At 38.5% G+C, this 19,983-nt stretch overlaps 1 protein-coding gene across 13 annotated transcripts in view; it reads left to right on the forward strand.

The window, feature by feature from the left end:
- FOXP2 (forkhead box P2) overlaps positions 1-19,983 on the forward strand; it is a 328,235-nt gene that overhangs the window by 189,406 nt on the left and 118,846 nt on the right. For 5 of the 13 annotated variants that reach the window (XM_075345023.1, XM_075345013.1, XM_075345022.1 and 2 more), the window contains 4 exons: positions 1,612-1,749; positions 5,080-5,322; positions 13,771-13,927; positions 15,918-16,128. In XM_075345023.1, coding sequence (XP_075201138.1) covers positions 1,612-1,749; positions 5,080-5,322; positions 13,771-13,927; positions 15,918-16,128 — 749 coding nt within the window. The remainder of the gene's footprint in view (positions 1-1,611; positions 1,750-5,079; positions 5,323-13,770; positions 13,928-15,917; positions 16,129-19,983) is intronic. The other 8 variants (XM_075345025.1, XM_075345017.1, XM_075345026.1 and 5 more) reach the window with 5 other exon arrangements.

A 19,983-nucleotide genomic window follows, 5' to 3' on the forward strand; every position in this document is an offset into this window, starting at 1 on the left:
CCAATTGGCCCAACGTAATCCAGTGATACCAACAAACAAAGTCTATGAAGCATCGTTCTGACTCTCCATTGACTTTGCATACAGGCAATTCTGGGTCACGCTGCAGGAGACTCGGCACCTCTGAAGAGCTGTGACATCATTAATGTTATGTTGCTCATCAGAGTCGTTGAGTCATGCACAGTGTAGCATGAACCAGCGACTCTGAACAGTGGTGATGAGACAGACATCACTGGTCTTCAGAGGCGCAGGGTCTCATGCAGTGCAGCATGACCCAAAATTACCTGTAAGCAAAGTCTATGAAGTGATATAACGATGCTGTTTAGACTTTGTTCTTTGGAATCCCTAGACTACGTCAGACCAGCTGGGAATTTTGTTCTTCTTTTGAATAAAGTGGTGAATAAGGCTAAGTGTCTTGCTTTAGTTTCCATTTTTTTCACTTTTGGGGTGGCTGCGGATTGGTATTTTTAGGCTGGGAAGTGCCCAATAACCATGGACCTTCCCAGCCTGATGATATCACCTCTCAGCTGTCTGCTTTTCTTTGGCTGATTATCAAAAATGGGGGGGACCCCACAACATTTGTTTACAATTATTTATTTATTTGGTTAATAGCTATAAAATCTATCTACCTTTGCACATATTTAACACATAAACCATTAATTTCAGTGTCATGCATTTTTTTCCGATGTGTGTCACACGGATAGTATGGATCGATACTGGATGACCTACATGTACACACAGATGGCCACATGTATGGTCAAAATGAAATGTTCCACACGGGTGTTTTTTTTAAACAGGCATATGAAAGGGGCCAAATAAACAGAGACCGGAGTAGTGGAGGAGAATCAGCGGTGGACCCCAACAGGGTGAGTACTATTTGTATTAGTAATGGGAACAAGGAAGAGGAAGGGCACCACCCAAGGGGATCTCCTGGTATACTACGGAGACATTGTGCACTAAAAAAAGAGAAGTATACCAAAACAGGGATCACCAGACACAGATAAGTGGCAAAATTTAACAAACTTTATTTATAAAGCACAGTAACACTTAGTCAACACACTGGGTATATAGGACACATCAAATATAAAAACATTTAAAAGCCAGAAGGCATGAAAAACTAAGTTCTGTTACTGTGCTTTATAAATAAAGTTTGTTAAATTTTGCCACTTATCTGTGTCTGGTGATCCCTGTTTTGGTATACTTCTCTTTTTTTAGTGTACATTTGTATTAGTAATAATATATGTATAACGGTAATTAGGCAAAAGTTTTGTAAAGTGAAAAACTCTTAATGTGAATTATAATAAGAGAGTAAGCATGAACATTACAGATAATGTTTCATCTGAGCAATATGTACACGATAGTCTGTGGCGTATCTTTAAACTGCTCTCCTCAGGATAGTGTTCTTGTACTTGCATGTAGCAGTAGATGTGATTTTGAGTCGTCTTTACATCCTTCATGATGCTATTTTAGACATAAACATCTCAGTTTCACATTACATGAGTCAAGTCTGTAACAGAAGAGCAGAGAATCAATATGAATTGAGTCCATACAGCCATAAGCAATCAGTGAATTTAAGGTGAGCCTGTCAGTAATGTTTTCTTCTCTTTATGGCAGGTGCCTGTTTCAGTGGCCATGATGACTCCCCAGGTGATCACCCCTCAGCAGATGCAGCAGATCCTTCAACAGCAAGTTCTATCTCCACAGCAGCTCCAAGCCCTCCTCCAGCAGCAACAAGCCGTTATGTTACAGCAGGTAATGTTGGTTACCTTCCTTTAACAGTTCATTTTTCCCCGAGTGCTTGAATGTTAGGATTGCACAAGCCTTCTGTCATGTTTATCTCGTCTTCACCTTTTATAGCAGTGTATATCACACACAGAAAAATAATGTGCTGTCAGGTGATTGTTTACATTGTCATCTGAAACAGCACATTACGTTTCTAGACTTGTCAAAGCACAAGAAGTGTCAAAGAGATGCAGGAGATTGTTGTTTTTATCATATATAACACGTTACCACTTGTTTTAGTCATAATAGGGCTATGGTAGTCGCAGGATTTTCCAGCAGTTATTTTAAGTGGAAAAATAATAGATCTGCTTTCTATAATAAAGAATATGTAGCATATTGAGGTTTATGAGGAGTGAATTCAATGCAATAAAAAGTCAAGTGATTGAACCACAAGTCAGTAGAATTTTTTATAATGAGTTTGTGGAGCACGTATTTGAGAGCTAGAAATATTTTGCTGCCACCATTAAACTATAAAACTATATCATATAGTAAATAAAACCAGTGCCGGGTAGGCAAATGTCATTTAGTCAGAACATATACCACTAATGTTCACTTTTCAGTGCAGACAAGTAACAGTAATAAAGAAATATACATATCTGTATACTGTATATCTATATATAGATAGGTATATGTATATTTATAAATATATATACATATAAATATATATATATATATATATATATATATATATATATATATATATGCTGTGTATATGTGTATATATATTTATATATATATATATATATATATATATATATATATATATATATCCAGTATATAAGATATCTCTCTCTCTCTATATATATATATATATATATATATATATATATACATATAAATTATAGAGAGAGAAAGAGCGAAGGAGATAGATATATCTCTATAGATAGATAGACAAATATATATATATGTATGTATATATATGTATATATATATATGTATATATATATATATCTGTATAAATATATAGATGTTTTATATTAAATATAATTATATATAATAAAAGTTATATAAATTTATATATATATATTATATTAAAATGTTATAAATTATATAAAATAAAAGAAATACATCTATATATATATATATATATATATATATATATATATATATATATATATATATATATATATATATATATATATATATATATATATATATATAATAAAGAGATAAGAATATGAGGAAAGTTTTTTGTAGAGCAGTCAAGTCACCATAGCCTATACTTAAGTTCACCAGGAAATCTACATCACCAACATCAACAGCAACAAATGTGCCCAGTTTATAAATGTTGCCAATTATAGGAACCAGGCAATCTTTTTTAGATTGGTTGTATCCCCAGAGATGGTCATACTAATTATTTCCACTACTAAAAGCACAGGCCTTACCTAATTCAGTGGTCTATAAATTGGGAACCCCTTTATTAGCCTAACATATCACAAATGCCCAAATTTAAACAAGATATCAAAAGAACATATCTTTTAACATGCAAAGAAATAAATCTTTTTTTACACACTCTAAAAGCTATCTGGAGATAAACCCCTTTATATAAATACAGAATGATACTAACAACCTAGTGTATATGAAATAAGCTTAATGCCGAGGACAGACAAGTGTACAAAAAATTATCCAATTTTCAACGGTAAAACGCGGATGATTTTCATATGCATTGTCATCTGTGTGTCCATATTTTAAAACCATATGACATCCATCTTTATATATCAATCATTTAAAATTTTCATAGTTAAAGTTTCCTAGGTCAATAATGGCAGTGTATCTGTAAAAATCCAATGCTGCCCAGATGATCCGTATTCAATCTGATTATCTTTTGCATTCCCATAGACTTCAATGGGTGAGTCTCCACCAATATATGGAAGAGAATAGTGAATACTTACATTTTTTTACATGAACACCCGGTCTGTGTGATAAATCTGTCATCTGCACAGTCCTATAGAATTTCATTGGTCAGTGTGCAGTCTAATTTTTCCTCAAATAGCCCACGTACGTATAGTGCAATCGTCTGAACGAGTCCACAAGGGAATCTGTGATGTCCAAAATGCTTTTTACCTGGAGATATTGGCTTGATCTGAAGATAAATAGTGTTAAAATTATGTTAGGCATGTGTATATGGAGATAGCTGCAGGGAGAAAATTAACTTATATCCTCCCTAGAGCTGCTTGCTTTCAGTCATTAAGTAAATAGCATAAAAATCATGTTTAACTGCTCTGCTGGAGCTGTGGTTACAGGCAGAAAATAAGTTACATTCTGGAAATGCAAGAAGCCGTTACAGTCACCACTCACTATACTGTGAGTGCGCTCCCCGACTCTTTGATTGACAGCCTGCAGCATGTTTGTGCAGCACAGGCTGTCAATCAAAGTGCTGGGGAGTGATTTTAGCGCACTCACAGTATAGTGGGTAGTGACTATAACAGCTCTGGAAAAGACTATGCTGCGGCTGCAGAATATAATTTCATTTTCTCCCTGTAGACGCTGCTTCAGTAATGCCCCATGAACATGATTTCAATACTATTTATCTGCCGATTAACCCTATATTCAGCTGAATAGCATTTTTGGACAGGACAGGTCTCTTCAATAATGCATGTCCCCACTTTGCTTCAGTAACTTATTCTGCGGCTCTGTCCACACTAGCACTGTGGCTTATGTTCAGACCTTTGACAGTATGTCAGATACTGTTTTAAACAGATCCCAATAAATCTTTATGGGTATTTTTAGGGGTCTATCAGTCTTCTGTCAGGATTCCAATATTTTTGGCAGTGCGCACAGTGCTGCGGGCTATGCTATTTTTTACTGCTATACAAGAACTGAAACTCAACAGAAAGGGAAAAAAAATTGAACAGAGTTTAATACGCAACTAACACTGAGATAGAGATTGTAGTATCTGCTATACTGCTGAAAAAAGTAGTCAGGAAAAAATAAACCGTCACTTCTCTGGTGATATATAATTTGGAATATGTGGACTTTGTGACATCTCATTCTATTTGGGGCTTGATGGATTGACAGTTAAAATAAAATGAAGCAGCCCCAGGCTGCTACCAGCTTCTGACTGATGGCACTTGATAATTGACGAGGCAACAGTGTATGTAAACATGTTTAGATGATACAAAATACACATTTGAAGAAATAGTTTCAATTCCATCGCTAGTTCTTAAAAAAAGAGTTTTTCATTTTTTTAGGAAAGGTCATTATGGCAGTTGTTTGGATGCACAGCTTTGAATCACAGTCCAGAGTAGTGAAGCTTAGGTAATTTGTAATATATGAAACTTTTGCCTTTATTTATTAAAGTCAAAATGGTTTATTCAGCAACAACTACAAGAGTTTTACAAGAAACAGCAAGAACAGTTACATCTTCAGCTTTTGCAGCAGCAGCAACAACAGCAGCAGCAACAGCAGCAGCAACAACAGCAACAACAACAGCAGCAGCAACAGCAACAACAGCAGCAGCAACAACAGCAGCAACAACAACAACAGCAACAACAGCAGCAACAACAGCAAACCCCACCACACCCAGTAAAGCAAGCAAAAGAGGTTTGTACAATGTGTTTCTGGAATGCAGAAAATGAAAAGCAGTAAATGGAGTTATTGGCTTTATGGTATTTTTACTGCAAACACATTGCAGTTTACAACAAGTTTCTTACTCTCAAAATACCAAAAACAACAAACTTCATTAATGTTAAAGGGACTTTGACAACACAGAATGACTGTTCAAAAAAAGTTCTCGGTGCCCCCTTGGTGTGGCGAATCATTTAGAAAGACCTTCCCAACTACTTGTTCTCCCTCTATTTTTGCTAGTTCTTTGGCTTTATTAAGCCAGAGCTCCCAGTTTAAGAAGAGGGGAGAGTGTACTTAAAGGGAAAACAAGGTGAATTTAAATTCTTGGCCACACCAAAGGTGCAACGAGCACCTGAACTTGGTTTGAACAGTCATTCTGTGCTGAAAGATTCCCTTTAATGTGTAGAATGCTGTTTTAATGGAATTGCACCAAAAAATACATCAAACTATTTAACATGCCCCATAAACATTATATGAGTCATCAGTGAGGAGAAAAAAAGGGGAACTCATGTTTTGGTGATCAGCTTAGATTTCAGTGGTGGAGCCCTTAAGCGGGCTTTACAGACTACGATTTTGCTATAGCGATCTCGTTGGGGTCACGGAATTTGTGACGCACATCCGGTCGCTGTAGCGATCCCGTTGTGTATGACAACTAGGAGCGATTTTGGATCGTTGCAAAAACGTCCAAAATTGCTCCTCGTTGACATGGGGGTCCGCTCCCAAGTATTGATGCTATCGCTTCACCGAAGTTGTTCCTCGTTCCTGCGGCAGTGCACATCACTGTGTGTGAGTGTGTGACCCCTGTAGGAACGAGGAACATCTTCTTACCTGCCGCCAGCCACAATGTGGAAGGAAGGAGATGGGCGGAATTTCGTCCCGCTCATCTCCGCCCCTCCGCTTTCACTGGGTGGCTGCTTAGTGACGTCGCTGCGATGCCGAACGGACCGCCCCCTTAGCAAGGACGCGGTACGCCGGTCACAGCGACGTTGCTATGCAGGTAAGTATGTGTGACGGGGGTGCCGGATTTTGTGCGCGACGGGCAGCGATATGTTTTGCACAAACGATGGGGGTGGGTCGCATGCTAGCGATATCGGTACCTATATCGGAGCATGTAAAGCCACCCTTAGATCATGAGGCCTTTATCTCTTCTGTTGATACATGATAAATGACTATCGTGGAAAAGCCCACCTGACTGTTGATCAAACTAACAGTGCCGCAAAATATCTTTGAGATAACCACTCAAAATTGCATTATAATTCTAGATAGTTGTGTGGACTTTTCAAAGAAGTATAACTGACGGAACTAAAAAATCCATTGTAGATCAATAGGTGGACCTATCAAAATTATGGTTTGTTTTCTTTTTATAACCTGATATTATACAGCTATTACATATTACAAAGGAGGAAAAGTAACATACCATTATATTTTTGAAGTTTTGGATGATAGCAGAGTATCTAGAGAAAACGGGTGCAAAGAGAACTTAGAAACTACTTTATCCAGATATCACCATCAGTCAGCTTTGAAAAGGTATTCGATAACCTATGAAGTTATTGAGTGGGTAGTAAATGTAACTAAATAGCCTTCTTAAAAAAAAATAATTACTAGCTAATTTGTTACACCAAGCAGTTGGTCCAATTTCTTACCCCCAGAGCATGAAATCAAAAGAGTGACTCTCCAACACAAGTAGTGAATTTTCTGCCTCTTTTCTGTCTCTATGCGATATTAAAATGGCTCTCTATCTCACTGTCAAACATGGCAGAAAGGTGCCTGGTTTAGTTAAGACCTAAAGGGTTATTACCATATCCAAGATCCTATCCCAATATGTAGTAGGAGTAATAAAAAGAATATTAGCGTGACTGGATTAGTGAAGGGGTTAACATCGCCCTTCTAAGTTCATGGATCATGCAGAAATTATTGAAGAGGACTTATTCTACGTGTTTTGAATGCTATGCCTCCTTCTTCAGGACAATTCACAAATATATCTAGGTATATTTGTGATTTGTCCTGAAGAAGGAGGCATAGCCTCCGAAACACGTAGAATAAAGTCACCCTCAATAATTTCTGCCTGATCCATGAACTTGGCAGGGCGATTTTAACCCCTTCACTTCTCCATCCACGCTATATGTACTCCACTGTGACTGCTGCGGCAGAGTTTTTTCCAAGCTAATATTGTAGTTGTGACTGACCACAACCGATCAAGATTCCCTGTTTGTCATCCTTCTATCGCATAAGGATAAGACCCCATATTGTGCCTTTTGTCTTTTCAGCAATTTTGTCTGAATAAAATTATTAGCAAATACCTCCAATTAGAAATGTAGTATAGTTCTCCTAAAAAGCTATGTCACTTACCTTATGTGCAGTGCATTACAGTAGCTTAGGAATCCATAGTGACGACCACGCAAATAGGGAGTTATTTGCTAGTGGTCGTAACCATGGATACGTAAGTTATTACCATGCATGCTCATGAGATAACTTATGAAAAAGAAGCATGGCACTTCTGGGTACAGGTGGTTGCACTGGTAGGGTCCAACTCCATAAAATAATAATGTAAAACGACCAGGCACTCCAATTTGTTGAAAGTGAGATGACTTTATTGATAACAGCAAGTAGTTCAATCAAAAAAAACGTTTCAGTCAGAAGGGTGACCTTCATCAGTGGAACTAGCTGTAGTGCATGCAGACAACAAGATAGGAGTGGAATGATCAGAAATAGGTTTGAAGATGTAAGGCCAAAACTGTAGAATGCAGTTACATAAGATAAATGTAGAAAGTAAGCTGATGGCAAGTGATAATCTTACAAAATGTAAGAGGATGGGCATGAGTAGCTGCTCATCAAAGGAGGACTATAGGAGCAATGGCAATGGTAGTCAAGGGGTTTACATTGAATATGAATAAACAGGAGCATCAGAAAATGCATGCGTTGTCCACCGCTTCTGCATTAGACTCGAAAGGAGAAATGAACACTTGTACAATGTATTATATGTATAGCAAGCTGTTATGTGTTCAAGGGACAAAGAGCTGATATAATGGATGTTAGGTTAGTAAGCGGTAACCACTGCTGATGGTGCCAAAATAGTTCCAATGTCTAGGCGTTCGGTGCAGGAGGTGATCAGGTAGAATACACGTGGTATCACACCAGCACTACAGCTAGTTCCCACTGATGAAGGTCATCATTCTGTCTGAAACATTTTTTGATTGAACTACTTGCTTTTATCAATAAAGTCATCTCACTTTCAACAAATTGAAGTGCCTGGTCCCATTACACTAGTGCACATGAGACAAGTGACATAGCTGATCAGGAAAATCAGACTACATTTCTAAGTGGAGGTATTTGCTAATATTCTTATTATTACACTTACTACATACTGGGTTAGGAAATGGGAGGTCCTTCAAGCTTTAGTAACATTCACCGACTTGCTGTACGATATGACCATTAATTTGTAAACTTTCACCAATCAGAGGTCACTTAAAAAGCCTGTTTATGCAGGCAAATGAAAGTAAATAATGCACATTGAACGATTTATGCTATATCGGTCAGTGAGCATACTCTGCCAGAGTTCTTGGCAGGGAGAGTCCTGTTCAGAAAGGATGAAGTTCTGCCAAAAACGATGATCTGTTGTGCTGCGTAAAAGATCATTTCACCCAAAGAATGAGCATTTTGCTTGTTCATCAGGTGATCGGTAGCCTATTTAAATGGCAAGATTTCATGAAAAGTGCATTTTTAAGAATGCTTGTTCACAATTATTGTGCTTTTTAGCACCCAATCTAATCATGACATCAACAACACACGTAGAGCCCGAGGGAAGCTCTCTGATTCCATTGGAATATAATGAGAATGTATACTTGGACTATTTGATAGTCTCTCATATCAGTGAGGTTTAGAAAATAAAGTATATTAGTAGCATTTCTGCAGTGTGCTTGAGGATTCCGCTTGAATTCTCCTAAAGATAGTATTCAGAAGAACCAATAACAGCGTCATCGGCTGCAATAATATGAACGAAGATTAAACTAAAGGGGTATTCCCACTTCCAAGATCCTATCCCAATATGTAGTAGGTTTAATAATAATAATAATAATAATAATAATAATAATATTAGCAAATACCTCCAATAGAAATGTAGTATAGTTCTTCTGATATAGTCATGTCTCTTACCTTATGTGCAGGGCAATGCAGCTTAGGTAGCCATGGTTACGACCACTCATATAGTGAGAGTGGTTGTAACCATGGATATCTAAGCTACTGTGGCGCTCAGCACATCAGATAAGTGACCTAGGTACCGTATTTTTCGGACCATAGGATGCACTTTTTTCCCCAAATGTTTGGGGAAAGTGGGGGGTGCGTCTAATGGTCTGAATATAGGGCTGCAGCTGGGAATGAGGGTGCTGTGGTGGACTGGGTCATCGGGACATGAGCAGGCTGCAGCAGCCTGCTGTGACCACGTGGGCCCGCTCATTACGTATGCACGCCCATCATCCCGCCCATCATCTCTCAGCTCTGAGGCCAGCGCTGACAGGTGGGCGGAATGATGGGCAGGGGTTGTGCACATATTAAACAGCCTGCCATGATCACCCCTGGCAACTACAGCCTGGAGTGATCATGTGCGGCTGTATTCACTGCCCCCCGTGCATCATCATCAGCACGGGGTGCTGCGAATCAGTACACTCACCGTTCCCCTGCAGCTTCGTGATGTCCTCCCGTCTGCCGGTCAGTTGATCTGTGTAGAGAGCGGTGTTCACAGTGATGACGTCATTGCTGTGCGCACCGCTAGTCACACAGGTCAGCTGACCGGCAGACAGCAGGACATCACAATGCTGCAGGGGAACGGCTCCACACAGATCAGCGGCTCTGCTGCCGCCACAGACAGGGGGAGGAGCAATGCTGCATGGAGCGAGAAAAGGTGAGTATAAACGTTTATTTTGTTTTGTGTGATACAGGATACATGCCATATAGCAGGATGGATGGAGGTATACAGCAGGATGGGGCCATATAGTAGGATGGATGGGGTATATAGCAGGATGGATGGTGGTATATACCAGGATGGATGGCGGTATATAGCAGGATGGATGGGAGTATATAGCAGGATGGATGGGAGTATATAGCAGGATGGATGGGGGTATATAGCAGGATGGATGGGGGTATATAGCAGGATGGGAATATATAGCAGGATGGGAATATATACCAGGATGGCAGTATATATCAGGATGGGGGTCATATAGCATGATGGCAGTATATAGCAGGATGGGGGCATATAGCAGGATGGCAGTATATAGCAGGATGGGGGTATATAGCAGGATGGCAGTATATAGCAGGATGGGGGTATATAGCAGGATGGGAGTATATAGCAGGATGCCAGAATATAGCAGGATAAGGGCATATACCAGGATGGGGTATATATACAAGGCAGGAGGACCATTATCAGGATGGGGTACCTTAGTAGAGAATTTGGGGACATTACCCCCCATAACAGTGTCAGCAGCAGATCCTCACCCCATAACAGTGTGTCATGACCACATTTTTTTGCTTAAAATTTTATTTTCCTATTTTCCTCCTCTAAAACTAGGGTGCGTCTTATGGTCCGGTGTATCTTATAGTCCAAAAAATATGATTAGGAGAACTATACTACATTTCTAATTGGAGGTATTTTCTAATAATAATATTATTACACCTACTACATTTTGGGATAGGATTGTGGACATGGGAAAACCCCTTTAACTTTGCTTATGTTTTCTGAAAGTGTCCATCTACATAGTCTGTTACATTTCTGTGCCCAAATGAAATTATAGACCCTTCAAGAGAAAAGAACAGATTTGTCATGAATTCCATTCATGTCATTGCAGTCTATGGACCTGTGGGGTTTGTCTGAATCTCATATATAGGAGGATTTAGATAGACCCCCCCCCCCTTATGGCCTGAAACACACTGAAATACAGTGTGAATGGGGTCTAAGCCACTCAAGAATTTTTTTATGTTGTCATACAACCCTATAAACTCTGACACCACAAAGCTGTGGGGCAAAAGTAGTAACCACTGAGCCAGTGTGCTGTCTTGTTGTATGGAATATTATTATGTTCACTGAATGGCCTGAAGAAGCCAAGATGGCAATGTGAACAAGAGTGTTCAATCTGCAAAACTAAATTAAATTACCCAAAAGCTGACTTGGCCAATATTAACTTTCCATTTGTGTTGTACTAGAATATCATGTTCCATAAAAAATATAATAAAATTAAAATAACTTCCTAATATATTGTGCTGTATATTTGTGCAGGTATGAAAAAAAAAAAAAAAAGCATAGCACTCCACTAAAAACTGATGAAATACAATGAATGTTTTTTTTTCCTTTTTGATACAGTTCAAGAAGCATGCAAAGTTGGCTTATTGTTCAAAAATGGTTGAGCATAAATTTCAAAGTCACGGGCCCCTGATTAATGAACTGCTACCGGAGATTTGGACTGGCGAATAGAAAGTTACAGTTTGATGTGCTCATAAATCAAGCTGACAAGCCGGCTTCTCGGGCCTACCCTGCACTTGTCGGCAGAATGCATCAAATATAAACATAATGCAAATATAACATGTTGAAGTAGTTAAATTGATCAGCAGGTATTGTAGACATTGTCTTTAAGCTGCCCATTATGCAAACCTACAGGAAACAGTTCTGACCTCCTGAGGCTTTGTTTCTGTTTGGATTTGTGAATAGAATTTCAGACAGGCATCAACTACAGCATAGAAATTGTTCCCTTATTTCTCCTGAGGCTTTGGGCAATCCACATGACTTGCTCCATTATGCAGTCTGTTTTCCAGTGAGTGCATCAGAAGTTTCTCTTTTCCCCAAACTAAAAAGGAAAGGTCTCCTACAGCAGCTTGTCTCTTTCTGAAGTGTGACTGCCATCTTATATTCTCTTGAGTCTAGAGAACTCTGGTTCGTCTTGTAATGCCTCACAAAATTGGAAGTTATACTTTTTCTAATAATAGGGCAATTCTCTCCCTTCAATGTACTGTGGGTTTAATGTATTCCAAACAAGAGAAAAGAAAGAGCTAACAGGCTATTGGAATAAAGGCTACATCCCAATTTACTAATAGATCACCGGAGACTGCACTCATGGGCAGCTGTGGATTACAAATGCATACTTTGAAAGACACATCTGCCGGTGAGAACAAGCCATGGTAGTGTGCTACTTTTAGCTTATGTCAATGTATTTATTATATCGCTTGAAGACTATAAATCACACCTGTCTGAACTCCAACCCTATTTTGATATGGCGCTGACACTTTCTGTTATTATCTGTAGAAATAAATCAAAATAATCAAGAGATTTCACTGTTTTGTAAACAAAAAAATAAATTGGATCATAAAATGCATTTTACACAAAATCAACAATATCAAAGAAAAACTATAGAACTTTACCAAGAGCAATAATTATAACAAGTTAAAATAACTATACTTTTTTCAGAATCCTGGTGTTCATTATATAATAGAACATCTGAGTTGAATTTTTAGTTGAATGCTATGTATTTTAGCTTCGCTATTTACCTTATCAATGACTGTAAGGGCGGCGTTACACGCAACGATTTATCCTGCGATAGCATGAGCGATCGCACCTGCCCCCATCGTTTGTGTGTCACGGGCAATTAATTGCCCGTGTCGCATAAAGTTGTTAAACCCCCGTCACACGTACTTACCTCCCTAACGACCTCGCTGTGGGCGGCAAACATCCACTTCCTGAAGGGGGAGGAATGTTCAGCATCACAGCGATGTCACACAGCGGCCGCCCAATAGAAGCGGAGGGGCGGTGATGAGCAGAACGTAACATCCCGTCCACCTCTTTCCTTCCTCATTGCTGGTGGGACGCAGGTAAGTTGTTGTTCGCCGTTCCCGGGATGTCACATGTAGCGATGTGTGCTGCCACGGGAACGACAAACAACCAGCGCGCAGAAGGAGGAACTACATTATGGAAATGAACGACGTGTCAACGAGCAACGATAAGGTGAGTATTTTTGCTCGTTAACAGTCGTTCAGAGGTGTCACACGGTACGATATCTCTAACGATGCCGGATGTGCGTCACGAATTTCGTGACACCGACGACATATCGCACGATATATCATACCGTGTAATGACGCCCTAAAGATAGACTGTTGTGTATAGTATGTATCTGTGATTGGATAATAGCTATTTTATATGAGTACATGGCTGTTTAATGGTTTATTTTACGCTATAAAAAGGGTATCTAACCCTAAAATAGTAAAGTGCCTTAGCATTTCATCCATTTACCACTTGTATGGTTATGGTATTGGTATGTCTTTTTTTCTTTGTTATATTACAAACCTTGGTGACCTTCGAAATTTGAACCACAATGCATATGTAATACTTGTATTTTCCACATACTGTATGTGACAATCAAACAATTACTGTTGTGTCTTATTTCCTAGCAGCAACAATTAGCAGCCCAACAGCTTGTCTTCCAACAGCAACTCCTTCAGATGCAACAACTGCAGCAACAACAACATCTGCTTAATCTTCAACGGCAGGGACTGATTTCCATCCCGCCCAGCCAATCAGCTCTTCCAGTCCAGTCCCTACCGCAAGGTAAATTTGCTTTTGCTCCTTTCTTCTTATTTGAATTTTTGTCTTTGGACAAATTTAAGAAAATGTTATACTGTATAACCTTTTAAAAAACCTGTGTGCATTAACCAACAAATATTTATTATGAAGAGTTATCGTAAAGGTAGCCATATATAAGGAGGTGAACTGATTACTGTTGTGTTCTTTTCCCTGAAGACACCAATCGCGCTATTGTATTCTATATAAATTGTGTTCTGCATCTTTTGTAACTAATGGGATATGTGAACTGTGATGGTAATGGAATGTATTACAATATTTTACTGTATAATGTATGGTAAGGATTTATGTACTGATGTTTTCATATACTGTATATTGCATAGCACTATAATATGTAGTTGCCAGATCATAGGGTTAGCTGATAGGAAAGTGACGGTTCCTTCTAGAAAGTGAGTGAAGACCGAGTTTGTGATTAATAGATAAGGACGCATAGTTTTTAGGTAATCAAGGCTGCATGTAGTGGGTAATTTATAGTAGAGGGTGGAGAGAGGAGACTAGAATCAAGAAAATGTGATCCTTAAGTGTTGACTGAGACGCTGGATATGAGACAATGCTGAGGCTAGAGACCTTCCTTGAAATGATGATCAAGACAGGAGTGTCTGGAGGATTGGACTTTAGCGGCAAGGCCCCAAGCCTAAAAATAACTGGTCAGGATGGACTAATATGTGAACTCAGTTGACTTTCCAAAGTGTCTAAGAGTGCAAGGCTATGCTTTGGCACTATTCCCTACCTACTTACCCCCCTCCTTTACGAGGAGCTGAGATGAAGTTGCAAAAGCATCTAGGAGAGCAAGACTCTACTCTGACCATAGTGGCAACACCACCCCTTACCACCTCCTCTATGTGCAGATTGGACTTGGTCCTGTAGAAAGGGAAAGTGACTGTCACGCTGACTGTAGCACAAGGATAAGTTGTGTCGGGAATCATAGAATCGGTAAGATCGGAAACAACTTAGTGGAAGATGCAACTGGGTCTTAATATGCTTTGTACAACTGAAACGTGCTGGAAAATGTGTGCCCACTATATCATGTATAGAGTTGATGAAGATGAACTGTCAAGTAATGAGTTGTTGAAACTAAACTAGTGGTCTCTTTGTGGAAGTGAGTTGATATTTAGTCCTGGCCAGCCGATGTCAAAGGCAATATGCAGGCTAAATAGACATGCAGTCCCCACAACACAAGTCCACACACACCCAGCCAGGACCATGTCATTATGTAACATGCTGGGGTATTTAGAGTCAATCCCTTGCCCATGACTGACACACACACTTAAGATAACTGTTTGCTAAGTGCTCTACTGATTGCCCCATAAATATATATTCCATTAAAAGGATTTTAAGCCTTATTTCCTATATTGACAAATGTCTTGGGATAAAAGTTCTACCTCCCTAAGCTTTAGATTATTGTTGATTGCTGGTTAAATTGCATTATCTGCTAAGGATTTGCTGTAGCTAGCATAAATTATTGTCCATTCAGGACATTTGCTGTCATCTGCTCTTTTATAGTATAAAGACATCACAGTCCTGGTTCCATGAACCAGAAGAGAGAACTATCAATTAGTGGCTTTTGCTCTGGTGGACTCAGTCTTAGAACTACATGGAAGTTCCTCCATCTAAATTGTGGTCATGTAATACTATGTAGCCCACAATGTTTACCCTGAGAAAAATAAGCTGTCAGAAGTCTGTGATCCAGATCCATAGTGAGTTGGACAAGATCTTGCTGATATCAAAGTATTCAAATAACTCAACAATAAGTGATAGAATCCTTGACTGATGTATTTCAGGAAAACACAAAATAGGCAGCAATAATCACGTGGACTGGCAGATATAAATAATGAATATGTTTTGCTTGGCCTAATGTTTAAAATTCTCATTATTGTTTGTACAAGTCCAGGCTTAATATTCAGGGTCTTGTGAAAACGACATGGTGTTATTAACAAGGCACTGTTTTGTCTCACAGCTGGTTTAAGCCCTGCGGAGATACAGCAATTGTGGAAAGAGGTGACTGGAGTTCACAGTATAGAAGACAATGGCATTAAACATGGAGGGCTAGACCTCACTACTAACAATTCCTCTACTACCTCCTCCACCACTTCCAAAGCATCGCCACCAATAACTCATCATTCCTTAGTGAATGGACAGTCTTCAGTGCTAAATGCAAGACGAGACAGGTGAGAAAACGTTTCAGTAATAGACGATTAAAGAACTGTTAAATGCTAACTTTTCTTAACATTATTTTAAAATGATTTCTGAATGCAAGCTGTAATTGTCTTATAATAATATATTTGAAAAATATCAGAAAAAAAATTTCTTAACCCAAATACAGTCCTTTAAAAAGAAACACAAAGGTATCTGCAAAGAAGATAGCACTAAAAAGAAATATGTAAAGTACATGTCAGATTGAGTTCTGCTCTATGTGGTATTGTGAAATGTTATGGAAAACCCTTTCGTTTTCCTTTCTGAGAAAGCAGTGGGAAACTTTAGAGCAGGCCCTCACTATTTGATTCCCTCCGATCAAGTAAAGATCTTCCATTGAGAATTCTGTCCCTTTGATTGTATCCTCAGACACAACGCCATACATATGACGGTGGACAAGCCTGGTACTGCAGGTTAGACTGGCTGAATCCCATTCAAAAGTACAGCTCAGAAAGCCAAACCCATTGCTCTAATATAAATGTTTGTGTACCCTACTACCAATTTAACACTCCAATCTTACTAATCGTTTAAGCTATGCCCTTAAAAAACCTTTAAAAGGTTACTAATGGAACTTTCATATAAGCAACTTTCCATACATACTTTGTATACCTTGGTGATATTGTTTCAGAAGGTTTGACTACTCAAATTTTACTGGAATGTAACAAAAATCTCTATTCTTCTGAATATGGCTTTTTGTTCTTTATCAAAATGGCACCCAACTGGCTTCCACCATTTTATAGAACCATAGAGGACCAGCAAAAGGTTAAAAATAAACTAATACCTTATCAATCACCTTTCCTGACACATATGCTGCTTGCTGTCCCCCTTATAGTCCTCAGCACCTTTTCTTACTACCACTAACAACTGAAACCCCAGGCCTCTTCAGACTACTCCAGACAATGTGGCCTACATGCACTCTAGGCTGAGACTTTTCAGAGAAAGAATTCACTGCAAATGGATTTTATCTATAAATGCACGTGATTTGGCAAATTCAAATTTCTTGAAATCTGCTGAAGTCTAATGGTAGAGAAAACTTTATCGAGAAAATAAAATGTAAAACAATTGCATAAAACTGCTGTACGGGTCATCTGTAGTGTAATGTTTTATGGACTTGGGAATATAAATGTGAGATGTTTGGAAGCATCATTGGAAAACACATAGGTCACTAAGGCAATAAAAGTCACTGTGAACCGTGTCTGAATTGAAGGAAGAAAAAGTTTTGGGTGCATAAATACATCTAGAGACGGTAATGCATTTTTGACTGAAGTCATAATAAATGCTAAGAAGGTAATACATTATGTAAAATCTCTTTGGGAATGAATAATGCTTTTTTTAATACAAATTATATCAGGTTTTTGGAAAGGTATAATAAAACATTATAAAAATATTATACATAAATTAATGATTTAACCCCAAACATCCTATTTTTGAAAATCAAGATGTAATTATTAGGGATGATCGAATACCTTAAATATTCGGCTTCACAAATATTTTCCGAATAGGTCGCCGCTATGCGAATATTCGATAAGCAATGTAAGTCTATGGGAAGCCCGAATAGTCCCGAATAGTTGTTATTCGGGTTTCCCATAGACTTACATTGCACATCCAATATTCGCAAATAGTCGAATAGTGGCGACCTATTCAGAAAATATTTGCGAAGCCAAATATTAGAGGTATTCGATAATCCCTAGTAATTATCATACCGAAAAGATGGTGATATTGTTAGTACAATGAGGTTACTCTACCACCCAAACCTTAACAAGGTATTTCTACCTTGAGCATTTCTGACATATACATTGGATATGCCATAAATACACTACTTTTAAAAAGTTAGGGATATTTGGTTTTCAAGTGAAATTTCAGAATGATCCTAAAATGCTCCTAAAAATGATCCTAGGAGCATTTAGCATCCTAAAAATGATCCTAAAATGCTTTCAGAATGATCCTAACCTTTTTCAGGTGCGCTTAATGGGACCTTCTCTAAACTTTTCAATGCACGCATGAAACTGTTCAGTGTTTCAGTACCGTTTGCACAACTTGCTGTTCTCTAACAAGGAGCTTAATGGCAAAATTCACAACAGGTGTTGGATTCAATAATTGGCCAATAATTTTTGGGGTTCAATTAGAATTGGTATTTAAACAGTCCTTCTCATCATGCTGTTCACATTTTGATATCATGCAATTAGACAACACCAAAAAAATTGATCAACCATTTACATATCAGAAGAAAAAAGAGGAAATCCAGCGAGCAGGCAAAATGGGTGTATATAAAAATTTTGTGACCTTGAAGAAGGCGTCCAGAAAGCCGAAACGTGTTGTTGCGTTAGACAGCTGCACCTCTTGTCAGACTATTAATGCCACATATATACAATTTTTGTATGTATTTTTAATGAAGATTTGAAAACAAAGAAAATATTTTTATATACTCACCCGTTTTGCCTGCTTGCTGGATTTCCTCTCTTTTTTTCTGATTGTATCGGGTACTCTCCCATCAGAAATGAAGGAGAATACTCACCAACTCTTTACTATGTGGGCTCCTTCTACCTTTTCCCTGACCACGGTGCCCTAAAACACCCTTTAAGATGAATGTAGGTCTCTTTGGTGGCCTCACATCTACAATAGGTTTAAGGTATATCTTTTAGAAATGGCTTTAATGTATGAGATAAAAAAAAACCTTGATGTTTGCCTTAGGCTACTTTCACACGTTTGTCAAAAACATACACATTTTTGACTGATGTGTTAAAAGATGCATTTGGCCCTCCATGTGCCGTGATTTTGGAACATGTGTGTTCCTTGTGTGCGATCCGTGATAGCACACGGTAATAAGGGATTCCTATACTCATCTGTCCACGACACTGCTCTCCATGGTGCTGATGTTTCCAGCACTCCTGTCTCCGGCCTCCACTGTCTCCCTTCTGCAGTTACTTCTAGGTCATGGTGCAGTGACTATTCAGGAGCATAATTAGCTGGCCTGGAAGCAGGAGACAGCCGCAGCTAAAGACAGCACTACTGGAGACAGATGAGTATAAAAATCATTTTATTCCAAAGATATGTGTTTTCTCTGGTACGTGTCCCATGGATCACCCCACCGTGTGGTCTGTGTAACATCAGTGATGCTGGAGAAAAATAGACCTGTCTCAGTGCGGAACACATGGACATGTGTATGCACTGCATGGAAACCCGGTCAGTGAAAAATCACTGATATGTGCGCAGACCCATTGATTATAATGGGTCTGCATATGTCTGGGATTTCGGTACATATAAAAACAACAAGATATGTACCAGAATCACTGACGTGCGAAGAAGGTGTTCGTATTATAATTTTAAAGCCTCAACTTTAGAACTTCAGTAATCATAACAAAATGTTCCTACAGAATTCTCCCAAAATGAATGTACTGATAATCTATGTTATAATAAATTGTTGATTATGTTGCATGTGTTAAAAAAGTTAAACCAAATCAAATGATACAAGAAATATGTTTTACTGAACTTTGTAGTGAAAAAGAAGTGTATAAGTTAGTTTCAACAATGGCTGGAAACTCTACATCCTTTATTAGAAACACTATTGCCCTTTTTGAGCAATTTAGGAAGGGTAAGAGCCAATTGAGTCTGGGAACTGTACTGCCGAGGCAGATTTGTTAGAAACAGCCAGTTTCATCTTTTTATTTTTAATAACTATTTTGAGCCTGACAATATCATTCATTTTAATCACAGAAAGCAGACGACTTGTGCAGTATTTTAGAATAGCATTGTTGGTTTATTGAGCTAGGATATATTGCAATGGTTATATTAAGTTGAGGTCATATGTCAGAATTACCATGCACTCTTGT

Source organism: Anomaloglossus baeobatrachus, chromosome 4 (assembly GCF_048569485.1).
Source record: "Anomaloglossus baeobatrachus isolate aAnoBae1 chromosome 4, aAnoBae1.hap1, whole genome shotgun sequence".
Classification (NCBI taxonomy): Eukaryota; Metazoa; Chordata; class Amphibia; order Anura; family Aromobatidae; genus Anomaloglossus; species Anomaloglossus baeobatrachus.